Consider the following 27,277-nt stretch of genomic DNA (forward strand, 5'->3'; position numbering starts at 1 on the left):
CCACTTCACAAAGAGCGACTCCACGCCGTCTATCTGAGGCACAGTGGTCTCCCTTGGACAAAGGCTCTCCCTTATAATGACCGCTACCCCTCCGCCCCTACCCCGGGTCCTTGGCCGATGGAATGCCTGAAAACCTGGTGGGCAGATGTCCACCAGTGGTACTCCGCCCTCTGCGCCCAACCAGGTCTCAGTAATACCTAATGAATGGGATGGTTGGATTTTCCATAGCAACTAGGAGAACTGAAAAGAGATTATAATTCTATTCCCTAGTTCCTACAGAAGGAAGATAAACATAGTATCTTCCTTTTTTTTTGTTATTGCACTTAGTCTGCCAAGATTCTGTCTGTCTGGTGTATGCAAATAAGGAACTGAACTTAGGCTGGATTGTGCTACATCATTCTTAGGTTTGGCCTGACAATACCATTTCAGGGACAACATATTTGAGAAATGGGAATCATTTTAAATCTATTGTATAGCATATTTGATGGCACCTCATTTAATCTGCTTTTTGAAAATTCTATGTTCTATTTACTTAAATGTAAACTAATAAGGAGTACAGTAACCTGAAACAGTGTGCTTATAATTTATTCAAAAATTCAGAAGTAAACCCAAAGCTTTGGCTTTCACTGTTAATTTCTGTATTTAGCTATCTCATAAACTTTGTATAATACAATAAAATGCTGATGAAAGACCACTAGAAAACAAATATTCTTTTTGTATATAAATCTGATTAATCTTTTGGGTCATCTGTTTAAACTGTATATCTACATAATAATCTTCTGATAGTTCACATGACAATCCTACTTTGTTTTTGAAATTATTTTTGGGATGCTGCCATTTTGTTAGGAGGGGGGAGGCTTTTCTTCTGTTGGGAGGGGGGAGGCCATGGGCTTTGGGATGTGTTTCTTTTGCTTTGTTCTTTCAACCTTTGATGTATCTCTTTGGGTGGGAAAGGGGGGAGGAATGTTCCTAGGGCAATCTGCCTTATCTCTGCTCCGCTGAGAAGAGGATGCAATGCCTGGGAACAAACTTTTATCGCTCCTTTAACTGCCAGTTTCCATAACAACTTCACACCTGGAACAGTACCTATGATGCTTCATCAACTATCAACAAGACAATTGGACTGACCTCCTGCTGTTCACCAAAGTGGCTTATAATAATGCTGTGCACTCTAGCACCGGGTTCACCCCTTTTCAAGTGGCCACTGGACAAGAGTTCAACCCAATGCCTAAACTGCCAATCGATGAACCCACCATCTCTTCCCTTAAGGAATGGATGAATCAACTGCAAAACACTTGGCCAATTGTTAGAAAAATTCTAGATGAGGCTAGAGCAGCTTATAAGGCTCAAATGGATAAAAAGAGAATAGAACCTAAACCATTCCACATTGGGGACAGAGTATACCTGTCTACCAGTTTCCTGCAATCCCTTTAAACTTCCCAAAAGTTGGGGCCAAAATTTGTGGGACCCTTCCCGATCAAATGAATTATAAACCAGTCACAATGGAGTTGGAGCTCTCCAAGGCCTTAAGGCAAACCCACCCTATATTTTATTATACTCTGCTAAAACCTGAGATAACATCACTTTTACACCCAATCACTCCCCCAGGGCCTCAACCTATCATAGAGGGTAAGCAACACTTATGTAGAGGGTAAGCAACACTTTGAGAAATCCTAAACTTACATAAACACTATGGAGCCACCCAGTATTTGGTGGCCTAGAAAGACCTCCCTGCATCCCAGAACAAGAAACATGTTAGAGCCCCTAGGTTACTCAAATGTTTTCATGCACATTGCCTGGATAAAGCTGACTAATTTGTGAATTCTCTTTCTCCCTCATTTTGTTATTTTATATTTCTCCAAGTGGACTTCTCCTTCTTTTAAGGAGGGATGCCATGTCAGGCCCCTCAAATTATTTTTGGGGTGCTGCCATTCTGTTGGGAGGGGGAGAGGTCATGGGTTCTGGGGTGTGTTTCTTTTGCTTTGTTCTTTCAACCTTTGATGTGAAAGTAGGGAATAAAGAGGATGCAACACTTGGGAACAGAGTTTTACCACTCCTTCAACTGCCAGTTCCCATAACAATTTCAAACTTGTGTATTGGCTGAAATGGATTTTGACTGGGCAGTTGGGTACCTGGGAAGGGTTTTGAAGAGAGGGTTTTAATGTAATGTTTCATGTGGGAATTATTCATATCTTGCCTAGCCTTTCTACTTTCATTGTCTCTCAATAAAAGTTCTTGTTGAAACAATGCCAGTTTCAAGAGTTCTGCTTTCTTGGGAGTATTAGCTGAGGCAAGACCTTATACGTACATTTGAAACAAAAGTTTAAGATTATTTAACTCCATTTTTAATATACTTAGTCAAGTTGGTTTCTATGAGAACAACAGTGTTTGGAACACAACTTGGAATACTTATAGATTTTTAAATTTTCATTTGTAATTGCATTTGCAATTGAGTTGCTACTAGAATCCAAACTGGAGTTTTAAATAAAATTTCAAATGCAACTGTTTGCATTAAAAATTGGATTTCTGTGGTGACAAATATCCTTCCTTTGAATAAAAATACTAAAGTAAGGCTGCATAGTTTTGCTTTTGATTTCAGAACTATCACATTGTAATGGTATTGCCAGAACAGAACATGCATAAATAAAATGCCCAGACAACTAAAACTCTTGATCTTGAATTTTCCAGCTATATTTTTTAAAACACTTTTCTCAAAAACATGAATTTTACTTTATTTATCATTGAGTTTCAAACCCAGTCTAAATATGTGAGAGCAAAATTTTCTACATATAGCAAAGCACAAATTTTCCTTTAGATTAACAATGAACAGGAATCATCAACCTGAAACAACATAATTTGTTGTTTCAGGTTGATGCAGATCTATTCCACTGCAATTTTAAAATTATACAGGTAAGAGATATGTGAATCAATCAAGATCCCATTTCAATTTGATTTTTAAAGAAATGAATTGAATCATAATCATTTGAAATTCAAAAGTGTTATTTCATTTAATATTTGATTTGATGAAATATGCAGTCACAAATTGTAAAAGAGAAATATCAAAAGACTTGTAACTTTATTTTCCCCCTTCCCAACCTTTGACAGAAGTGGATAAAAATGCAGATATAACAGGCCCTTTAGAGGGCATTTTTCTGAAAGGAATCATAGCAACACATTTTTAAGTTACTAAATATTTGAACTCTTTGAATATTCCCCAAAGCCACTTATAAAGCAAATCACGAAGATATGAAGAAAGCATAGCACAGAAACATTCATATTGTCTAGAAAATACATTCTAGAGACTATGATAAATTAATGCTGAATGCATATTAATATTAGATGCATGTTAATCTTAGAAGTAAAAAAAATCAAAAAGTTTAAAAAGTAGAAGTAAGCTTACTAAAAATTGAGAATTTTACCATGTTCTGACTACTTCCATTTTTGGGGTAGCAGGCTTGTTGCAATGGCTGATTTCTTCTTTAAGGCATGACACTTTATGTGATGCTTGAGGTTCTTGATTTCTCTTTGTTTTTGTTTTAATTTACAAATTAAAAATATACTTTGCATTATCCCAAATATAGGAGGAGATACAGAGTAGGAGTACCAAAACATTTTGAACCTCTTTGAAGTGATTCAAAGGTACTTGATTTTATTTAATAGCTCCCCTGAATTTGAATCAACCTTTTGAAGCTTTGTAAAGTCATGTTACATTGAACAAAATTATGCCATCACAAATGTCCGATCACATGAGTTGAGATATATTTCTTTAAGTTAGCTGTCTCCCAAATTACAAATTTCAGATTTTTTTAAAAAATGATCATTCTCAGATTTTATTGAAGAATAGGAGTTGTTGAAATTTTAACTGCAATAAGGAGTCTAGAGAGTCAATTTTCCAAATGTATAAAATTGATTGTGGAAATTTATTTATTTTGTGGTTGCCTTTGCTTTTTATTTTATCCTAATAGACCCTAGATATGTTAAATATAGAAATAAAAAGCAATAAACTCCCTCACTATTCCTTTTGGTGTCTCTACTCTGGTTTCTCCAGATTTGAAGATTGATACACTTAAGCTCTTTTCTTCAGATTGCCTTCTACAAAAGAATAAAATACAGTAGTTCCTTCCCCTACTATTAAGACAGAAAAATTTGCCTTGGAAAAAGCAATTTTTTAAATGTACTTTTAGACCTTAAGCATCTGTTCCTAGACATCTCTAATGGGCTTGAGTTCTACATACTTACATTTTGTCCTGAGACATTATGAAAACTGGGGCCCCTTACAAACTTGATAGATGAAATGAGGGAAAATATAATACAAAATAAAATAATGATTGCATTACAGACACATATCACAGGCTGAGCAAACTACCATTTTACAGAGTTGAAATCCCTTGTCCCAAAGGTGCTTTTCAAAAGGCAAATGGCTTGTCTTTCTTCAAGAAAGTCCAGTTGCCTTTGGAAAGGCACCTTTGGGACAACCATGACCTGGATGACTGAGAACCTCCATAGACAATCAAGTCCTCTTTTTGTATTCTGTGAGTGTGGAGAATCTTCAGTTCTCTTAGTAACTCCCAAAACATTCTGTCTTGCAGGAGAATAATTTCTTCCTCATAATATTTTGCAGAGCTTCTTTTACATCCTTGTTCCTGAGAGTATAGATCAGAGGATTTAATATAGGGGAAATCATATTGTTAACAAGGGCAACAATGCTGTCCCTGTTTAATGAATAGCTGGATGTAGGTCTAATATATGAAAAAAGGCAGCTGCCACAGTAGAGCAAAACAACAATGAAATGTGAAGCACAGGTAGAGATGGCTTTCCTCATAGCAGCTGAAGAATTCATTTTCAAAATCCTTGAGATAATGCAAATATAGGAAATTATGATGCACATTGCTGGTGCCAAGCCCATTATGGGGCTGGTGGCCAGAATTGCATTAGTGCTTCTGGAAATGTTCCCACAAGAGATAGCTAAGAAAGGAGAGATATCACAATAAAAGTAATTGATTTTATTGCCCCTGCAAAGGGGCAGACTGAATGTGAAAACTGTGTGTATAGTGGAATTGAGTGAGCTTATTAACCAAATAGCAGATAATAGCTGGCTACATAGTTTTTGACTCATGACCATAATATAGCGGAGAGGATTGCAGATGGCAACATAGCGATCATAAGCCATCACTCCCAACAAGAGAAATTCATTCCCAACAAATAAAACATAGAAAAAGAGTTGTATTTTGCACCTTTCATAAGCAATAACACTTTTTCCTGAGAGCAAGTTCACTATCAACTGAGGAATGGTGGTTGTGTTCAGGCAAATGTCCAGGACAGAAAGATTGATGAGGAAGAAGTACATAGGGGTTTGGAGATTTGATTCAGAGAAGACAAGAAAGACGATCAGAGCATTTCCCATCACTGTGAAGAAGTAAGTGAAGATCATGAATCCAGAGAGGAAGAAATTCCATTCAAAAAGGTCTGAAAATGCAAGGAGAATAAATTCCGATGGAGCAGTTTTGTTACTGATATTCATTGTATTACTTTTATTGATTGTTTTCGTCTGTCTAGATAAAAAACAAAATATATAATTAGGTGAAAACATTACTGGAAAATAAATAATCAGAAAAGAGTTAAATAAGAGTACAAATAAACATCTAAAAACAAAAATATCCCCAACACATTTGACCATGTTACAATCTTAAAGTTGTTTTCCCATAAATACATATTTTTTTGTATTTCTGCAACAGTCCATGTATTAAAAGTTTTTCAATCCGTAGAACACTTTGATTATTTCTCCAAATAGATCCTTTTAAAAGATTTTTGAGGATATCTAGGTGCCTGCCTCCCTACCTTCCTTATTTTCTTCTTCTGGGAAATCTAGATTATATTTTCCTCAGAACTGAAACATTGAATCAAACAATACTGGACAAATTGAACTGAATAAATTCAACTGAATTTGCACTAACATATTAGCTATTAAGGCAATATACTGTACATGCAGAATTTGTGAGCAGAAGGAAAAAGACATTTTTATGAAATCTGAAAATTATCTGTACCTCCTACTTAAAAAAAAAACTTTATGTCCTTTTTTCCCAAATCTTTTTTTTTATTCTGTCTTATTGACTATTAAAATCCACATGAAGGAATTTATAATATCAGAACAAAAAGGCAAGAGTTCTTATCAGAAACACCCAGCACATGGCAATTGATAGCCAATTATTGATTCTTATTTCAAGCAAATGGTGTGTGTGTGTGTGTGTGTGTGTGTGTGTGTGTGTGTGCGTATGTGCGCACACACCAAGTGCTCGCACAAGCATGTGTGTGTATAGACAGACTATGGCAACTGGGATTTCTCAGAATAACACCATGCATTGTGTAAAGAACTAAGAAAAGGAAGAAAGAGAAATTGTGAAGTAGATTCCTATGGCAGCCAAGCTTGAAATATGTCAGCTCATCTAAGCAACAAGGTGTGATATGATGATAATATGGACCAAAAAGAATTGTAGTTAATTTAAAATAATATACACCATAAGTCTTTAGGATAAAAACTCAAAGAACAGATTGTGCATTTTCCAAAACATTCTTATTTTCTGAGCTGCTAAGCAGTTGCAACAGAATACACCTCTGTCATTTAGGAAAAAAATCATATTGATTGATTGATTTTCAGACTTATAGGGCTTCCAGAAGCTTCCAGAAATCATTGTTGCATTTGATAAACATTATTCAAGATATTCATGAAGATATCTTACTTTAGATTCATTTCCTGAACAGATTATTAACTGAATGGCTGGGTCAATATAAAACCCACTGAGAAGTTGTGATGGCCTACAGGCTGCTATATTTTCCAAAACCATTTTTTCATTGTTTGCTGCCCTCTTCTGGATATTCTGTTTCTATTATAATTTTTAAATTATTTAAAATATGAAATGAATTAATAAATACACAGCAGTTCATGTCCATTAGTTTCATTACTGGCATCTATTTTAAGAAGTGGGTGGAAATATGTGAAAAATGTTGGGGATATAAATGATGACAACCAAAAATCAACAATAGGTACTCACAATCTTGACATGGACAATGGATGTTTCATCATTTTTTTTATTGTACAATATTGGCCAATTAAGAACTTTGATCTTATTGGATCTACTATTACATTTTCCCTCTATTTATATATTAAGATTCATCATTCAGAGGCTTCCATCCAGAAGTTGTTTTATTTGTCTGAGCTTAAAATTCTTAGATGCAAGGTCACTTCTAAACATTACAATTTTTCTTTCTTTCCAGGAGTGTCCACAGAATATGGTAAAAAAAATGAAGATGGTAGCAAGTGCAACTAAACCTCCACTCAGTTTTATGTGCATTGAAATCAGCTAAAAAAAGAACATGTGGAACTTAGCTCACCCTTCATGGCTGCAATTTTGACTTATTTGACCATATTCTGCAAACACAACAACTCCTGTCATCAATATAATGAAGACTTGTTAGTAATAACATTAGGTAGCATTCAGGGATGTAGACACATTATTTTATTCACCCCTTCTATTTAATTCAAATGTGTACCATGGCTGTGTAGTACTTTGCATTCAAAGGTAAAATATTACTTTGCATCTATTGGGAATGATGATGGACCATTTGCTTTCAAGTCCTTTGGCTGAGACTTTTCTTAGTTTGTGCACTGTAGATGCTCCATAATCCTGTTTTGCCAAGTGTCAGGCAGTGGACAGATACTAAACAATTGATTCTTTGAGGATCTAAGACAATGAACACACCAGTAGCTAAACTTTACTAATAATTTTAGTTGACATGTATAAACAGCAATATAGTGGGAAGGGTTGCCTACAGTATTTGTGGGTGGACCATCACTGGAGGATTTTAAGAAGAAATTGGACAACATTTGTCTGAAATGGTATAGGGTCTCTTGCTTGAGCAGAAGGCTGAGTACAAGATCTTCAAGGTCCCTCCCAACTCTGCTATTCTGTTGGGAGCTGACCATTTTGCAGAGCGCTGAGTGTTCAAGCTTGTGCTAAAGCTCCAAGCTCCATATTAGGGGTTCTTATTAAAATCTGGCCCAAATCTGCTTACATCAGGGGTGTCAAACTGCCAGCCCATGGGCCGGATGTGTCACACTAAAATCATGCCCACCCCATTGCCAGCAATGGGAAAAAAGTCACGATACATCATGACACATCACGTGATGTCGCAAGCTTGACACCTGTGGCTTACATGATAGTGAGACTTCAGGACTTGATATTGACTGTATGTGCATAACTCTGAGATGGAAAGGCGGTTCTGAGAACTTTATTGATAAGCCAGTGTTAACCTAAATAATCTTGAGGTTTTTCTACAACTGTATAAAGATTTCCCTCCTGCCCACTTTCCTTATTCATCAAGTAAAAGTAAAAAAAAAACAAGCAAGTTAAATATAGCTAAGAATGAGCTCTAAGCCTCTAGAATTGTTAGATGTGATATGTAAATAAGTTCTAGTATATAGTTAATACATCCTTGAAAGAAGAGTATTCCTAATGCCATTCAAGGAAAACTGGAGCAGTCTCACTTCAAGAGGCTGGCACTGGATTCCACTATTATGGATACTGTTTGTCCATTCTGCTACCTCCCCTTTTTACAGAAAGTGGCTGAGAGGTGGTCAAGGTGCATCTCCAGAGGATCCTATAGGAGATGGATTGTCTGGACCCCTTTCAAAGGACCTCTCCTTGCCCACCAACATTGCCTGGAACTGGCTACAAAGAAAGGAGAACCACCACAAAACAGTGCCTCTCATTTCTAATCTTTGAAGTTGAATGCTGTGGTCAATTATACTGAAAGCAGCAGAGAGAATCAGTACAGTTGCACCACCCTTGTCCTGGGACTTCTGAAAGTAATCAGCAAATGCAATCAATCCTGTATCAGTGCTATACCCCAGTCAGAATCCAATCTGAAAAGAGTCCATTTAACCTGCTTAATCCAAGGTCCCTAAAGCTGTGTGTCAATCACCTTCTCAACAAACTCCCCCCAAAAGGAAAGGTTGGAGACTGGATGAAATTTGTCTAACATGGCTAGTCCAAGGATGGCTTTTTGAAAAGAGAGTACACTACCACCTATTTTAAGGCAGGCAATACCATCCTTTCTTGCAAAGTGTTGTTAACCACTGCTTGAACCCAACCACATGCCACTTCCCAAGTGGCTTTAACCAACCAGGACGGACATGAATCAAAAACACAGATGGGCAAGCTAATAGACACAAGGACCCTGTCCACTTTTTCAATTGTATAGAAAATATATATATATAGAAAGGCAACTTTAGGCAACAATACATTTTAGAGTTTTAGTCTAGAAAACTTTCAGATTGCCTGAAATAAGTTTCTACCCATGTCCTTAATTTGTAAAACTATAACTATAATTAATTTGGAAAACTATAATTAATTTGAAAGTACCTCAGAGTCTCTGCCAAATATTCCTCTCCCTCTCCCTCCCTCCCTCCCTCTATCATCTGTCTGTCTGTCTGTCTGTCTATCTATCTATCTATCTATCTATCTATCTATCTATCTATCTATCTATCTATCTATCTATCTATCTATCTTTGTGTGTGTGTGTGTGTGTGTGTGTGTATGTGTGTGCTTCAAGGTATATAGAGACATACCAATTGTACTTAATTTTATTTCCTGAAGCAAATGGTGATGAAATTACTTTGAGCCTAATATTCTCTATTCAATAATAATAATAATAATAATAATAATAATAATAATAATAATAATAATAATAATAATAATAATAATAATAATAATAATAATAATAATATTGGAAGGGACCTTGGAGGTCATCTAGTCCAACCACCTGCTCAGGCAGGAAACCCTATACCATTTCAGACAAATGGCTGTCCAGTCTCTTCTTAAAAACTTCCAGTGTTGGAGCATTCACCGCTTCTGGAGGCAGGTTGTTCCACTGGTTAATTGTTCTAACTGTCAGGAAGTTTCTCCTTAGTTCTAGGTTGCTTCTCTCCTTGATTAGTTTACATCTGTTGCTTCTTGTCCTGCCTTCAGGCGCTTTGGAGAATAGCTTCACTCCCTCTTCTTTGTGGCAGCCCCTGAGATATTGGAACACTGCTATCATGTCTCCCCTTGTCCCTCTCTTCATTAAAATAGACATACCCAATTCCAGCAACTGTTCCTTATATGCTTTAGCCTCCAGTCCCCTACTCATCTTTGTTGCTCTTCTCTGTACTCTTTCTAGACCCTCAATATCTTTTTTACATCACGGTGACCAAAACTGGATGCAGTATTCCAAGTGTGGCCTTACCAAGGCATTGTAAAGTGGTATTAACACTTCATGTGATCTTGATTCTATCCCTCTGTTAATGCAGCCTAGCACTATGTTGGCCTTTTTGGCAGCTGCAGCACACTGCTGACTCATATTTAAGTGATTGTCCACTAGGACTCCAAGGTCCCTCTCACAGTTACTACTATTGAACAAGGTGCCACCTATACTGTACCTGTACATTTGGTTTTTCTTGCCTAAATGTAGAACCTTGCTTTTTTCACCATTGAATTTCATTTTGTTAGATAGCACCCAGTGTTCAAGTCTGTCCAGGTCGTCCTGTATCCTAAGCCTGTCTTCTGGAGTGTTGGCTATTCCTGCCAGCTTGGTGTCGTCTGCAAATTTGATGAGTTCCTCATCTATCCCCTGCTCCAAATCATTGATAAAGAACAGCTCTACTTTCTACTATCTCTAATGTCAATATTTTTCTTCAAAACTTTTCCTTTCTTGCATGTTTTGGGATACAGGATCTTCTTTATTAACACCCAACAGATGAGTCGTGATTTTTTTTTTCCTCTGGTCCCTTAAAGAGTTCCCTCTCTGGGGTGATGTCCAAGGCTTGATAATCATGGTGCCTGTGTTTCTTTAATCAGAAACATAGGATCCTGAGGAAGCCCCACCTCATTTTCTTTATAGCTCCGAATGTTTAAATGAAAGGTACTGTTTTCAAATGAGTTGCAATTTCTTATTGGCCTTTGAAATGAAATGAAACAAGTTGATTATAGCTTTATTATTTTCTCTGTCCTTTTAAATGAAACACTACTTATTTAATTTATCAGTTCTTAAATAATATTTGGATCTATCAACTAAAGTTTCAGTTTAATTTGTTGTTGATTAACTGTTGCTGCTTATTTTTATTTGGATATTTATAGATAAGCTTATGATCCTGATCACAGCACACACTGAAGGGAAGTTTATTCTAGGATTTCCCAGGTATAATCACGATCTATTCATATAAAACTAATAAAATAATTATTTTAATTCTGTATTGAGGTCCATGAAAAATTTTAATAACCACATCATAGATGGAATAAAACAACCTCTCACCAAAATAACTATCCCAATTTCAATTTATCAAAAATGTAATTTCATACAATGTATTAAACATAATGTGCAAGCTGCTCATAGATAATTCTGTGAATAACTAATATCATTTCTAATTCTTGTATTCTATTTAAATATAAAAATTATATTTATTTGTATTGAATATCAACCTGGTTTCCATCAATGCTTAGACTGTCTAGATATTTTATTATTTTATTTTGATTTAATCAGATTATTATCCTACTTATGGATTGAATAAGCATTGATGTCCTTATCCAAGTTGTCAGTTAGGACATTGAATTCCATAGTACATAGCACAGAAACAATATTCAGTAATATATCTCAGAATAGGCAATGGTTGTTAAAATAGATCATTTCAAGGAAGGTTTAAATGAATTCATGGACTATGTATGAGAGCTAAATGGACTATCCAAATTCAAAGATATTCCATATCTGAAAAGCAGGTATTGGAGAAAAGAAAAACGTTATCAGAGCTATCTATTCTATTTGTAAACTCCCTAGATATATTATAGTTGGCCACTGTTGCAAACAGTATTAAATTTTCTAAAACCTAGAGAACAATAACAATTCATTTAATAATTTCATTTCAAAAAATAAACAAACACAAACAAAGAACTTAATGGTATTTGCTCTGGTACAAGTATAAGGATAATAACTTCATTCATCATTGTTATTTTTAAAACCTATAATTTTATTTACAGTTGCTATCATTATTTCTCTCTCTCTGTCTGTCTCTTTCAGTATATTCACACTAGAATTCTGCACTAGACTTTTGAAAACAGATTGGAATTTTTGGGTTCGAACACTGTCAGCACTTTTTGATCACAATTAAGGTCCAGTTGTACAATAACTAAATCAACAAAGAAGCTTTGGTTTGATTTGTGATGCTCCACTCTCCTATTTCAGCAAGCAATTGCCTCTTGTTCCTGAGTTTCAGGCATTTTAAGGGAAACATTTGAAATTTCCCCTTAGCCTAGACAAAGAAATAAGGGTGAAATTGACAAGAGCATTGTGGATTTCCCTATCATTTCTCTTGGAGACAAGCAAGGAATATTTGCTTCTTGTTTTTAATATTTCAGGTCATGATAAGCATTGATCATCTCATGGTGTTTCTTAAATTTGAGAAATAAAGAATGGTAACATGGAGATGCTATTAGACATAGGTCTCCTCACTCTCCATAGAAGTAATCTATTACAATTGAGTTACACCTGCAGGAGAACCTAAGAACATTGCAGCAGATGGAGAATCGCAGCACCATATCTGAATTCCAGCTTCTAGGGTTTCAGATCTTTTCAAAGTGGGAGATCACCCTTTTTGCTCTATTCTTATTTATCTATATATTAACTGTCACAGGGAATGTGATTATCATTGCAGTGGTTAAATTGGAGCCATGTCTCCACTCTCCTATGTATGCTTTTCTCCAAAACCTTTCTTTCCTAGAGATTTGGTATACCAGCACAATTGTGCCTAAAATGCTCCGCAGTCTTCTCTGGGAGACCAACACCATCTCTTACAATGGATGCATAACTCAGCTCTACTTTTTTGTCTTCCTGGGAGCAACAGAATGCTTTCTTTTATCTGTGATGGCATACGACAGATTCCTGGCCATCTGTGATCCATTGCATTACACAGTAACCATGAACAGTCAGTCCTGTAGTCGACTGGCAATTGGGTCTTGGGTGATTGGTCTCATCACAGGACTGTTACCATCTTTGTTGATCTCCAAATTATCTTTCTGCAGATCCAACCAAATCAATCATTTCTTTTGTGATATCCCACCTTTGTTGAAGCTCTCTTGTTCTGATACTTCAGTCACTGAGATTACTATATTTGTGCTCTCTTTGTTGGTCCTTTTTACATGTTTCCTGCTTACCTTGGTGTCTTATGCCTTCATCATCTTTACTATTCTAAAAATCCCCTCTGCTTCTGGAAGGAAAAAGGCCTATTCCACCTGTGGCTCCCACTTGGCTGTGGTGATAATATATTTTGGCACTATGATCTCAATGTACGTTCGCCCCAATATTAACTTTTCCTCAGAGCTGAATAAGGTGATATCTATTTTCTACACTGTCATAACACCCCTTCTGAATCCTGTAATTTACAGTCTGAAGAATAATGATTTCAGAGGAGCCTTTCAGAAACTAATTGAGAAGATGCATGCCCAATGTTGCTTGTAAAGCAATGAAATGTGGTTGTAGATTTTAATTTACTGTTATTTTTACATTGCATTTGTTTCAAAAATCAGTAAACTGAAATATCATAAGCTTACTATATGTATAATTTCTAATGTACTGGCATATGTAGTTGCTATAGCAACATTTTCAAACTAAATTTCAAAATCAAATCAGATATGTTCAAATATACAATTGTAACATGAGTCTGATGGAATGATCTTTATTATGTTCCTAACTATAGATAAAATATTATTGTCTTGTCTGCTCCTTCTCATCTAAATAATGGAGGATTGTCTTTGATGTAATGTGCACAGGTAGTTCTCAATTTACAACAATTCATTTAGTGACCATTCAAAGTTATAAAGGCACTGGAAAAATATGATCCTTTTTCACACTTATGACCATTGCGAGGTCATGTGATCAAAATTCAGAGGCTTGGCAACGGATTTATATTTGTGACGGTTGCAGTGTCCAAGAGACATGTGATCACCATTTGTGACTTCCTTATAAGCAAAGTCAAAGGGGAAGCCAGATTCCCTTAACAACCATGTTACTAACTTATCAGCTGCACTGATTCACTTAACAACTATGGCAAGCAAGAAAGGTCATAAAATGTGACAAAATTCACATAACAACTGTTTCACTTAGCAATAGCAATTTGGGGCTGAATTGTGGTCGTAAATTGAGGCCTACCTATAATCTGCCTACCTGTAACCATGAATTCCATATTATAAGCTTCAATGAACTTTTCTTATTATGAAGTATAGAATAATCTTCAGAATTATATTTGCATGGAGTAAGTATATTGTATCACTTTCAATTGTCTTTATTTTGTTTAAACTTCTTAGGAAGTTCCAGTCACAAGCTTTCAAAATGAGATTAAAATGGACCCTTGGTTATATGATTATGTAATATTATTTCTATGGAGATATGCTGGAAACTAGACATTTCCTGGGTTCAAAGATAGCATCAGGGTAAATTGATAAAAAAAATGGAAAAGAAATGCCATAATTGAACTCTGAAGGATATGATAAAGTTTCTGCTTCATATTGGCAAAGGGAGGTCAAAGCAACACAAAAATTATTTATCAGGGTAATTTATATTGTCACTGAAATCCAACTAATATATAGATAGCTGCAGATATATAGTTTTACATAGCATTTGGTACTAATCAAATTCCATGTATGTCATTTATTGATTTTTTTTAAGTAACTCTGAACCACTAAACATGAAGCTACATGATTCTAGTTATGAGGGCAGATTACCAAGCTGCATGGTTAAAGTAAGCAAAATTTCAAAATCAGTACATGATCTTCTAGTCAAAGGTTCCTAGGAAGAAACTTTGGTCTCCACCTGAGGTGTTGAACTTTTAATTGAAAGTTAATTAACTTAACTCGTTTATTTTATAGCTATTATATAACAAAGCATTATAACTGACTGCATCTAGGAAAGGGTGCAACTTTTATTCTTATATACAGAATAAGGTGCAAGAATTCAGCTAGTGTTAGAATAAATTGGGTAAAACTTCAGTGTTTATATGTAAATAAATCAGAATATGTTGCTAAACAAAATTAGGCATATAGCTATACATGCATACTTTTATTATATCTTTGAATGTTTAATGGATTTTGTTGCTTATAAAGTAACTATAGCAAATCTATTGAACTATACAATGGATATAATAGGAGAATTGAGGAAACAAATTTAAATTAAAAAATTAAAAGTTCCACTGTGTTTTTATTCCAATTCTATTAATGCCTTTTTGGTTTAAAAAGGTTTTTCATCATTTAAATTAATACACATTTTTTATGGTTAAAAGGACATGCATTTTATTTCTGTACATCTGTCTTAATTATTTGTGCAAGAATAGAGACACATAAGTAATATAGCAACAGCCTTCTATTACTAGTAACTTAAATGATCTGCCCATCATTTTCATTTCATCTAAAATAAATGTATTTTCAAGCAGAGGCTTAGTAGGAATGGTATTAGTGCTACAGCATTTAGAAAGTGTTTTCAGCAGAATAATCAATGTAAATTTAGTGATTCTATTCCCTAGCATAGGAAAAGGAAATCCATTATACTTGTGAACAGCCTATTATGGACAATATTATTAGGTCACATGCAAAGTATACATGCATGCATGGTTATTTTTTGTCAGTTATCACTATCATCTTGTTGTCTCTAAACCTGATCATGCCATTCATCAGATATCTAATTATTTATGAGTTTTTTTTTAAATCTTCTGGAGAACAGAAGGAAATACTGACATAAACAACCACATTTGAATTGGATATCCTCTTTTTCGTGCCTTCATATTTAATATCCTAGATCATAGTTTTGTCTTTGTCATTCACAAGTTGGCAATAGATGAGTATAAAAAATCTAGGTTCTTATAACTGTGCTCTGAGCTATCTCTTCATTTTCATTAATGTTTTTTTTTTTACTTTTCAACAAGTTAACTATGGAATAAACATTCATTGGCAACAATTTTCCTTTACTATATCCCCATGAAAGAAAGCAAGGGTTTCAGAACATGAATAGAGATAGTTGATGGAGAAAGACGATCAGGAAATTTCATTTTGTTTTCTGCTATCTAAGGATTAGTGAATAGCATTATGAATAAAATTCAGTGGTGAGGAAAAGCCTGAAGTTAGCAACTTTATTATCTTTACTAAAGCAGCAACAGCAAAAAAATCCAGAATGTTTTCATTACTTTAATAATTGTCCAAGCATTTTCATAACTTTTGATCATCCAAAAAATGAAATTAAATAAAATAAGAACATGAAGTCAATTTTCAAGAGATACATTTGCTTTGCTTTTCAGAAACTATGTCATTTTTTCGGTCTATTAAATGTATAGTAGAGACACTTAGTTCACTTTCTCACATCAGAAACACATATGTAGACTGGAATGCACTGGCACAAAATCGTAAAAAAAAAGAATATTTTTTTTAAAAAAATAGTGCAAACTAAATATTTGTGCATAGCTATCTGATCTTAATATTAAATACCAATCTTTATTAACAATTGATTCTTTTAAATACAAAATGATAGGAATCCACTAATTTTCCTTATCTAACAAAAATAATGTTTGGTTATCAATCACTTTTAATTATATTGCAGAAAAAAGAATCCTGCCAGGATTTTTTTCCCCTTGATATTCATCCATAGTTTTCTTTTAAGGTGCAATTCTGAGGTGCAGATTATACTATAGGTAGGAATATCAATTCTTTCATCAACTGCTAGTATAACATGAAGAAAGGAGAGGTTGTTCATTTCTTTTCCATGTCTACACAAATATTGAACTTGAACTTGATCATGTTAACTTGATCGCACAGCAACTTACAACTTACAATTTCCAGAAGTTCTCCATTGAGAGAATGTGAATTAACTTCAGTAGACTGCATGCTTTATGAAAATTATTTTTGCAGCCTCTTTCATTTGTTTATTTCTCAAACTGAATATGAATGGGCTCAACAAAGGAGTCAATACTGTATTGATTAGAGAAACAATTTTATTTGTTGATGGATTGCTGCCTGAAGGCCTTACATACATGAAAATGCAACTGCTATATCCAAGACTAACCACAGTTAAGTGGGATGAACAAGTAGAGAATGCCTTTTGTCTTCCGGAGGAAGATGGAATCTGGACAATAACTGTGATTATATAAACATAGGATATAATGGTGCTAATGAAAGACCCTACCACAATCACAGAGGATGAGAAAAAACTTATTAACTCCACAAGATTAGTGTCAGTACAGGCCAGTTTCATCAAGGCCAAGCTATCACAGAAAAAGTGATCAATCTGATTTCTGTCACAGAAAGGCAAATTTGTAACTAGGATGGTAGGGAGAATGGTTCCCAAAAAACCTGTTGCATAACAGCTAATAACTAGCCATAGGCAGAACTCATGTCTCATGATCACTGGGTATTGCAAAGGATTGCAAATGGCCACATACCGATCATATGACATGACTGCTAAAAGGACAAAATCACTGCTTCCCAGGAAGAAGAAAAAATAGCACTGCGAAAGACACCCTGGGTATGAAATAGATTTGTTGCCCAGCAAAAGACTCACCAGTACCTTGGGAATAATGGAGGTTGTGATTAGAATTTCTAAGCAAGAAAGATTACCTAAGAAAAAGTACATGGGGATGTGTAGTTGGGGATCATGAATAACCAGGATGATAATCATGATATTTCCAGCTAAAGTAATCATATATGATGCGAGAAGAATGAAGCCAATCAGATGTTCAAGTTGATGTAGTTCAGGAAAATCTAGTAGCTGAAAACTGACAATGAGTGTATGATTCTCCATCATGTTTTGGAAATTCCTGACAAAAATAATAGAAATATGCATTAAATTAGTAATATATTAAAAAGTAAAGAAGACAGAGAAAAACCAATCAAGATGACAGCCACAGATTCTCATTTTGTTGTCAGATTAAAAAATATATATTGTGGAAAATAATGTCATTATATTTTTGCTATTTATTTTTCATAAAGAATAATATTAAACATTTGGAAAGAGAAGACAATTATGTAAATACATAGAAAGTATGTTAAGTTAAAAGAAGTGGAGGAATGCTTGAAAAAAGGCTTAGAATTTATGAGCCACTGAGTTAAGCAAATCACAGTTAAATCCTTTAAAAATCTATGATCATAAATTGTTTGCTACTGTTGACTCCAGAAAGTTAACTTAAATACATAAGAATTAGTAAGACAGCATAAAGGTATGGCTTAGTTAGAAACCAAACCGATATATTAAAAGTTTTGATTCTTCCGTCCCCAAACAAACAAAAAAATGGAGTTAAAAATGTCTACTTTATTCTAACTGAGGTTTGTGGAGAACAAAGAGAAGAGAGGTTATAAGGGTCAAGACACATTGCTCTCTGAAGTGCCATCCAAATCTTCATCTTCTAATAAGATGAAAATGCACAACTTGGAATCAGAGGAACAAACATCCTCCTTGAATATTTGGGTTCAACTTCCATAATGCTATCAATATTTCTGCTGGATTTCTGTACATTGTTCAGAGTGACAGAAAACAGTGGAAAATACTGCATACTGAATATTTAATAATTTCATTAATCATAATTATTGTATTTTCTTTTTTTCCCCTTGGCACTACCTATTTCTTCATCTTGGGCCTTGGCCCATCTATATTTGGAAGTATAACTTCTGGAATAATGGTCAAAGATGCAGTGTGTCTAAAAATTATTGCAAATTATTTTCAAATAATTTCAGTTCTTTAAATATTCCTGCTGCACCACAAAGAAATCAAATCCAACTGTCCAATCTAGTCATCTTTTCCTAATAATGTTTATAGAATCTCCCCAGTCAAGTGAACATTCTATTCAGTATACTTTGTTGAAAAACAGAGGGACATACTGCTTATTGTTGGAAAATAATCTTTATTGGATCAGTAGATGTTTTCTTCTTCTACAAGTCAATGTAACATTAATATTTTAAACTCTCAAATGAGAATGTATCAGAGCCTTTTTGAATTCCTTAAAAGGAAATATATTACTCACATATATCAGTCTTTCGGTTTCTTAGAACTCCTTTTACTAAGAAAGCAAATTTTCAAGTGATAATCATATGTATAACATTGAAGAATACTATAAAATTTGCATTTCTTCACAAAATGGACAAATTTCTTCATTCAGTTATATGAAATGCTCCATTCGGCTAACTTATTTCTATTAGATCAGGAGTGAACATCCAGGATCACTGGGAGCCTAGGCCTCCCCTTAATGTCCACTAGTACAAAATAACAGAATTGGAAGGGACCTTGGAGGTCTTCTTGAATGCTTCAGGGTAATCCTAATAAAATGATTGAACAATGCATTCAGAGTAGATTTTATTTATGGTCTGCAACTAATGTTGCTGTCTTGTTACTTCCAGTTCCATGAGAAGTTCCATTCTTCCGTTTACATTACCCTAATGATCATTTAGTAAAATGGTTCTCTTAGGACAATTCTTTTGAGGATACAATATAATGTGCTTCTTCATTGCTGTTAAAATCTAAAAGTCAATGAGTATGATATTCTATAGGATTCTAGACTTAATCCTTTCTGTTGTATTAATGTTAATTTACCTAAAATATTTATTATTTTTCTTTCATAACATAACTTATTACATCTTCCCACTAATCATAATCAAGGCATCTAACAAGGAGTAGCACATAATCTATATGAAATATGTAAATTATAGGAGAATGTAGATAATTTTGACTGATCCTAAAAAACAGATCAGACCTGATTAATATTAGATGGATCTATAGCTATATCACCCAGGTCTAGCACCAGCAGATCTGTATCATCTCTAACTCTACCATACATAAAAAGGACAACAACAAATTAATTCTCTTTCATTGCCTACTATACACGAGGATATCATTGTAATTATCAGGAAGTGAGCTCAGCTCAAAGAAGTATTTTTTTTCTTGAAAGAGAAGATCCTAATTCTAATACTGCACTGCCATATTGAATTAATATTAAATAGCTAAAGTTAAAATCAGAATTGTTAATAGCTTTAAAAAGTGAACAAAGAAGTAGCTGGCAGGCTTCTTGGAAATAGGAAGATCAAACATAAGGAAAATAAATGCATCGATAAATAAATATATATTAGAATTTTCTATTTTTTAAATTATATTTGAGTATATCCATTGGAGCGTGACATACATTCCAATTTTTACATCTAGTTTCCTAATGTTTCTATATAAGAAAAAAATGCATCCAAACCAATATTGTTATAATTAATATTTCCATAAATACCAGTTTTTAAACCAATTCTTATAGAACCTATCATTCTTAGGAGATTCAGAAAGTATCTCCTTCAGCAATGCTTTACTTTTGTTTTGTTTGTTTTTTACTTATTTTTTCATGTTCTGTGTAATAATAGGACTATTCAGTTATCTAAAATTTTATATTTTAGATTAAATAGGTGGCAAGCTTGATTAATTCATAGATTTTGTTTCATGTACCATTTAAATCTTTACATGTGTATGCTTCTTATAATCACAAAACCAAGTAATTTACTTGCTCATGCCTTTATATATGTTTACAAATTTGTATACAGATAGGTCACAATTAGTGCAAGTTCGAATAATGCATTATTTGAATAAGTGCAAATGGAAAAAAGATTACAGGAAAACAGTATATATTTTTATTTGTTTTTATTTTGCTTTCTATAATAATACAATGTTTACTGTACATTTAAATTAGTCAACTTTCTATCATTTACTATAATATTTCATTAATATAAAACAAAAATTAGGTTCAAATTTTTTTCTTCCCTATTTCCATTGAAGTACAACCAATTACCCTATTTTCTATAGAAATATACTGTAGCTATGAATAGTGCACATTTAAATAATGTAAATGTTTAGTTGGATTCTTTGGCTACATTAGTCCAGACCTACTCGTATTTTACTTTTTTCAGAACTTTCCAAAGAAAAACTGAAGCTTTCTGACTAGCATACAGGTAAATTAAAAATGTAAAATATGAAGCCACGCTATAATAAAAAGCATAAATCAACACAAAAATAATTATTAAGAGTTCAGAAATATATTTAAAATGGCCATTTTTTTTAGTTATTCCAAACATGGACTAAAGAATGGAATTTCTAGTAAAGCCCCATTAATTGATTCATATCCATAAATATGTTAAAATAGTACCAACAGATCTAAGATTAAAGTTAGTTCATCCAACATTTGCATTTAGAACTGTAAAGGTGAGAAGGGAAAATATGTGCTTTCCAATTTGCAAGATTGATGCCAGCCTTGCAAGATAGCCTAGTTCAGAAGCATTAACAATCTTGCAAGTCTCAAAATACAAGGAACTAGGGAAGGTTGTTTGCCATGTCCACATTACTTCTACCATTTGTTTGACCATTATCTAGTGTGCAGCTCTTCCCCTGTCTTCCAAGGCTATTCATACATATTATTACAATGCCACAACTTTGAAATTTGAATATTTACCAGGAATTATGATTGTATTGAACATGGTGGGGTTTCTAAAAGATTGATACTGAGAAACTGAAAATATAATATTATTCCAGATATCAAAGAATGGCTGTAAGAAATCTGTGATCTAACTGTTTTGGAAAAGGCAATGTTTTCTGCCAACCAAAGGCTGCAGCAAATCATATCAGCATGATAGAGATTTTCTGATATTTTACAATAATATTCCATACTGTTCATATTACTTCACATATAGATCCCCACGCATTACAGTGGCATAATTACATACTAGTTTTATAACATAGGAGATAAGGAGGAAAGACGATTGTTGTTGTTTTGACAAACTAGCAAAAAGTCTTCCTTGAGAGGGAGTAGTTACATTCTATTTATCACAAAACAAGAAAAATGGTGGAATATACATTTGATCAAATCTACAGTCAGTCATTGGCTTTTGAATTTATTTACAGCACTATTAAATATTTTTTTCTTGGCGTACATCATAACATCATGATGAATGAAATGAACTCCAAGCATCATTTGTAAACACTTTCTTCTACTGAAATGAATATCAATTTAAATGTTTTAATCTGATTAACGTGTTTTATTTTTCTTATTGTTATATGTTCAGTTTTTATGCCATATTAAAACATAATAATAAGTGTCACTAAAATTAAAAGATTATCTTTTTACATGAATTTTAAGCTGTGTTACCCACATAATTTAACTTGAATAAATACTATCTCTGCTTACTTTTTAATTTGTTATGAAAATATCTTGGAGGAAGATATCTATCTATCTATCTATCTATCTATCTATCTATCTATCTATCTATCTATCTATCTATCTATCTATCTATCTATCTATCTATCTAACTATCTAACTATCTATCCATCCATCTATCCAAGACAGTAAAACATAAAAAAAATTATTTGTAAAGTACAAAAAAGGGTAAAGAGCAATATTATTTTTATTTTTATTATGTCTCTAGTTAGGAAAAAATAATAATTATATATTCTGCATTAACTACATTTCCTCAGAGGTTATATTTTACAAATGATGGAAAGCTTCATTGTTGGTAAGCTGTCTAGATGTAGATTTTGTGCACAAACATATAAAGAAAAGGAAAAAAAATCAGCAAATGAGTAAAATTTTAAATGTTTGGATTCAGTACCATCATTAAGCAATGTGTTGATACAATATAACACACAAAGGAGTAATAGCCTTTCTCAAGTTGCAGAGCTCATTTGATGGTTTTGTCTCAACACCATTTCTCACAAAGCTGTAAGTCTGTTATACATATAAAAGAGATATGTTTTCACAATTTATAACTAATAGGGAAAGCATAAAGATTTTTCACCCTAAATGTTTTGTCATATGTGTGAGCTTTTTAATAAAGTCCCTAAAAACCTCTTGGACTTTCTTATTTCTAAAAGTGAATATGATGGGGTTTAGCAGAGGCGTTATAGCAGTAGTGATCAAAGAGGCAATTTTGTTGATATTCATAGAGCTAGTTTGAGAAGGTCTGACATAAATGAAGATTGAGGTGCCATAGCCAATTGAAACAACTGTAAAATGAGAAGCACAAGTTGAAAAGGCCTTTTGCCTTCCTGTGGCAGAAGCAATTTGCAGGATAGTACTTAGAATGTAAATGTAAGAGATCAATGTCAGTAAAAGGGAACCCAGAATAATAGGAAGTGAGACAAGGAAATCAATAAACTCCAGTAGGCGGATGTCAGCACAAGCTAAGTGAAGCAAAGGGGCGCTGTCACAGAAAAAGTGATTGATCACATTGGGCCCACAATAGGGCAAACCCAGTTTCATCACAGTGGGAGTAAGAATGGAAAAGAAGCCACTCATCCAGGAAGCCAATACCAGAGAAATACAGACCTTCCCATTCATCATGGTAGTATAATGAAGGGGGTAACATATGGCTACATACCGATCATAAGACATCATTGCCAATAGGACATATTCAGAGGTACCAAACAGAAAATAGAAGTATGACTGAATTAAACATCCAGAGAAGGAAATATTCTTCCGCTCCAATAGGAAGTTTTGCAACATCTTTGGAACCACCGTTAGGGTTATCAGGATTTCAATTATGGACAAGTTATACAGGAAGAAATACATTGGTGACTGGAGGCGGTAATCTGATGATATCAGAATTATAATTAGCATATTCCCAATCATTGTTGCCACCAAAAGGAGGAAAAACAACAGGAAAAGGAGAATCTCTATCTCCCAAGAATTGGGGAATCCAATTAAGATGAATTCTGTTATACTTGTTGCATTTCCTCTTTCTATGTGTCTTCTCTCTAAATCTTTCCTCATGGCTACCTAGAACAATAGGAAGCATAATTGAAGTTGAAGCTGGAAAAGGTTTTCTTGAAATTGTTACTTACAGTTTATTTCTCAATCTATTAGCTGCTTATCTTAATATTTTATAATATTATAAAAACAATTATACACTCTGAGAAGAAATTCATTTAGTTTTTAAATATGTTTAGCTACATATATGAATCCATAGAGACCAATTGATCAAGATAATTTGGATTCAATACCAATTTCAGCAATTGTGATTAATCTAAGATCCCAAGTATTAAATAACTTACCTGGATTAGAATCAAATACCCTCTGATACCTACCTATTATAAGAGCAGCATAGTAACATTATCATAGGCTTGAATAATAATAATCTATTGAAAATCATCGTTAGCAAATAAAGATTCACTCTAAAAATACATGACCTGACTTCCTGAAAATATGAATATTTTTAACATGATTTTGTCCTTCCCATTTTCAATACTTTGAGGTTTCTTTTGTCAGAAATTATAGATCCTTTTCCTGGAGTAAGCACAATACTTTCTTCAAAATAATCAAGAAAGATTCTGAAAATGGAACTGCAAGCATTCTATTAAAAGTTAAACCCATTTTCACAGCAAGTTTGTAAGAATACTCTAAGAAAAGAGTCAATGTGAGTTTCAGAGATTCTTTAAATAGCCTTTATATTTTAGAGCTCTGCTGAGAAGATTCTCTTTGTTATATATTCTGGTATACCACAAAAGTAAGAAAACTGCAGATTAATTCCTCATGGAAATTTTTTCCCCCTTTTTCATTATTAGAGCAATACAGATGACATGCAACAAAAAATATTTATTTTTATCAGTGTATTCCCATGTGGTCCATTATAGTTAGATATGTTTTCTACTTTCTACTTCTTTTTTGTTTTTTGTTATATATATATATATATATATATATATATATATATATATATATATATATATATATATATATATATATATATATATATATATATATATATATATATATATATATATATATATATATATATATATATATATATATATATATATATATATATATATATATATATATATATATATATATATATATATATATATATATATATAGGTTAATGATATCAGTAAAAATATGACTCCCGGGTGTATTCATTATGAAATAACTAATTAATTTACGATCACCAGGAGGGTTTAAGTAAAAATACTTTAATTGAAAACTGAGCTTTCGTTGGGAGCTCCCAACATTCTCAGGGTTAAAAGCCAGTTAAAGGATTGATTTAAATAATGTTCGTTAGCATTTGTGCTCGGTTCTTGGAGCAAGTCCTCAGTCTTGTCTGGTTGGTCTGCATTTCAATCGTTTTTATGGTGTTTGCATCCTGTTTGACTCTATCATTTATTTTGACTCTTTTGCTAACTGTCTCAGTGCCTTTCTCTCTGTTATCTGTCTTGGTGTTTCTAGTGCTTACCAAATTATGTTGCTCTGTCTGTTGGTGGCAGTTATAGTCCTCACTTGAAGCAGATTCTCTGCATTCCATTCCTCCAAAGTCCTGTCTAGGCTGCTCTTCCTCAATGGTGCAAGCAGCATTGGATTTGAGAATGTTATAGACAGTCACCCTCAACCTCTTTCTGGCATGGTCGTCTTCGTTCTTCCATCCAGGGGGTTTATTGAGGAGGTGTCGGAAGACATGCAAGTCTCCTGTTTGGTGGTCTTTTAACCCTTTATCATCTTCTTGAGTTCGTCTATGTCGGTTAAGTTGTTTATGGTGAGTGGAGTGATGATTCTTGTTCCATTTTCTCAGTGCCTGCTGTGTGGGGCAAAATCGCCATGTGGATCAGTCGGAACGGTCTGTTGAATTTGATTGATCCATGGGCTCCTATCAAGCCATATCGGGCTTCCCAATTGCCTAGGGCACTTTATCATTATTATTATTATAAACCAGCTATCAGTAGACACAATAGACAAATCATATACATAGAACATAGACTAACAGAATTGGAAGGGACATTGGAGGTTATCTAATCCAAGTCGCTGCATGAGCAGGAGAATCTATACATTTCAGACAAGTGGCTGTCCGCTCTCTACTTGCAAACATCCAGTAATGGGGCACCCACACCTTTTGAAGGCATTCCAGTGGTTGATTGTTTTCACCTTTAGGAAATTACTCCTTAGATCTAGGGTGCTTCTCTCCTTGATTAGTTTCCAGTTTAGTACAGTTTGAAAACACTCAAAAATGAGAAGTAGGGTTGCAGTTTTCCTTGCATTTGGATTTGCACCCTCTTTGTTCTTTCTCTGCTTGGAAGAGGCAGGCAGTTCCATGAGTCAGCTAAAGAAATGATGGGGAAGGAGGTGACTTCCCCTCCTTCCCCATCATGGCTTGATAGGAGCCCGTGGATCGATCAAATTCAACAGACCATTCCGGCTGAAACCCAGGACCCCCCATTCCATCAGGAGGAGGAGAGAGCTACTCCCCCAACTCAGCTGGAGACAACGATCTATTCGCCGCATGGACTTTGGACCCCGGCACGAACACACAGGGAAGGGGAACGGAGCAAGTGGAGTGGCCTGCGTGGTGATAGGCAGGCGGAAGACACCGGCCGGGAGAAAAAGGGGAGGATCGCAACCCCCGACCTTCGCGTCTGTAATGGCAAATACATCGGACCTGAATGGGGGGGGGGGGATAAGAAGGGAAAAAGCTGTGCCATCAGGAAGGAGACGGAGAAAGAAAATAGGGGGGGGCTGAGAAGCAGACTGTTGGCTGGGAAGGAGAAGGGGGAAGGACCTTAGCCCTGATCATTGCATTCGCAATGGTAATTGCATCGGACTAAAAAAGGGGGGAGATAGGAGGATAAGAAGCTGTACCATCAAAAAGGGGACGGAGAGTGGGGGAGACGTTGGAAAGCGGGTTGGGGCAACGTGTACTCGGCTATGGACAAGGAAAGGTGGAACGGTATTGGAAAGGACTAAAGGGGACAGGTATGAGGGTGATACAGAAAGAAAAACGGAAGATGGATCTGCGTGTGTGAAAGGGAATCCTCTATTGACATTTAGCTCCAAGGAGGAAAAACTCCCTGATGCTATTTGTGTGGATGGGAGGCGCAGGAGGGAGGCGGTTGCTGCCAAAGACCCAGCGTCTGGAACGTGCTTAGTCATGGCCGGCCCAATAACGAGGTCAAGGAGCCGTGTGCACACGCTAGTCAAACTATAAGAGAGATTCTCCCATGGACCGGCATCTTGAGCCCTGATGATGTCGACAGATGCCGATGAAAGCTAGGCATTTTATTAGGCAATTTTAATATTAAATTATTTTATTATATTCCCTGGTGCTCGTGTTTGCTCACTAGTTTTAAATAAGGATTTACCTAGGGATCACATTTTTAAAGATATATATATATATATATATATATATATATATATATATATATATATATATATATATATATATAT

The 27,277-nt window shown here is 34.5% G+C and overlaps 4 protein-coding genes across 4 annotated transcripts in view; 1 reads left to right on the forward strand and 3 right to left on the reverse strand.

Moving 5' to 3' along the window:
- Positions 1 to 4,558: 4,558 nt before the first annotated feature.
- On the reverse strand, positions 4,559 to 5,521 carry LOC107288455 (olfactory receptor 5V1-like). Its single transcript, XM_015817076.1, has one exon. It carries the CDS (start codon positions 5,519 to 5,521, stop codon positions 4,559 to 4,561), a length of 963 nt encoding a protein of 320 aa, XP_015672562.1.
- Positions 5,522 to 12,603: 7,082 nt separating this feature from the next.
- LOC107288457 (olfactory receptor 11L1) lies at positions 12,604 to 13,542 on the forward strand. The gene has a single exon (XM_015817077.1). It carries the CDS (start codon positions 12,604 to 12,606, stop codon positions 13,540 to 13,542), a length of 939 nt encoding a protein of 312 aa, XP_015672563.1.
- A 3,393-nt stretch (positions 13,543 to 16,935) lies between these two features.
- Positions 16,936 to 17,995, reverse strand: LOC107288458 (olfactory receptor 6M1). The gene has a single exon (XM_015817078.1). It carries the CDS (start codon positions 17,902 to 17,904, stop codon positions 16,936 to 16,938), a length of 969 nt encoding a protein of 322 aa, XP_015672564.1. The 5' UTR covers positions 17,905 to 17,995.
- Positions 17,996 to 22,864: 4,869 nt separating this feature from the next.
- LOC107288459 (olfactory receptor 6M1-like) overlaps positions 22,865 to 27,277 on the reverse strand; it is a 9,430-nt gene continuing 5,017 nt past the window's right edge. Inside the window, exons 2-4 of the mRNA XM_015817079.1 lie at positions 26,693 to 26,793; positions 25,299 to 25,634; positions 22,865 to 23,848 (exon numbers count right to left, since the gene is read on the reverse strand). Of these exons, the coding sequence (XP_015672565.1) occupies positions 22,865 to 23,848; positions 25,299 to 25,634; positions 26,693 to 26,793 (1,421 nt within the window). The remainder of the gene's footprint in view (positions 23,849 to 25,298; positions 25,635 to 26,692; positions 26,794 to 27,277) is intronic.

This window comes from Protobothrops mucrosquamatus, unplaced genomic scaffold (genome assembly GCF_001527695.2).
Source record: "Protobothrops mucrosquamatus isolate PMUCROS unplaced genomic scaffold, P.Mucros_1.0 scaffold550, whole genome shotgun sequence".
In the NCBI taxonomy this organism is placed as follows: Eukaryota; Metazoa; Chordata; class Lepidosauria; order Squamata; family Viperidae; genus Protobothrops; species Protobothrops mucrosquamatus.

What these genes read in the sequence shown, in the direction of transcription:
- LOC107288455 (XM_015817076.1), bottom strand. Translation starts at nt 5,521, where the DNA reads ATGAATATCAGTAACAAAACTGCTCCATCGGAATTTATTCTCCTTGCA.
- LOC107288457 (XM_015817077.1), top strand. Translation starts at nt 12,604, where the DNA reads ATGGAGAATCGCAGCACCATATCTGAATTCCAGCTTCTAGGGTTTCAG.
- LOC107288458 (XM_015817078.1), bottom strand. Translation starts at nt 17,904, where the DNA reads ATGCATATTTCTATTATTTTTGTCAGGAATTTCCAAAACATGATGGAG.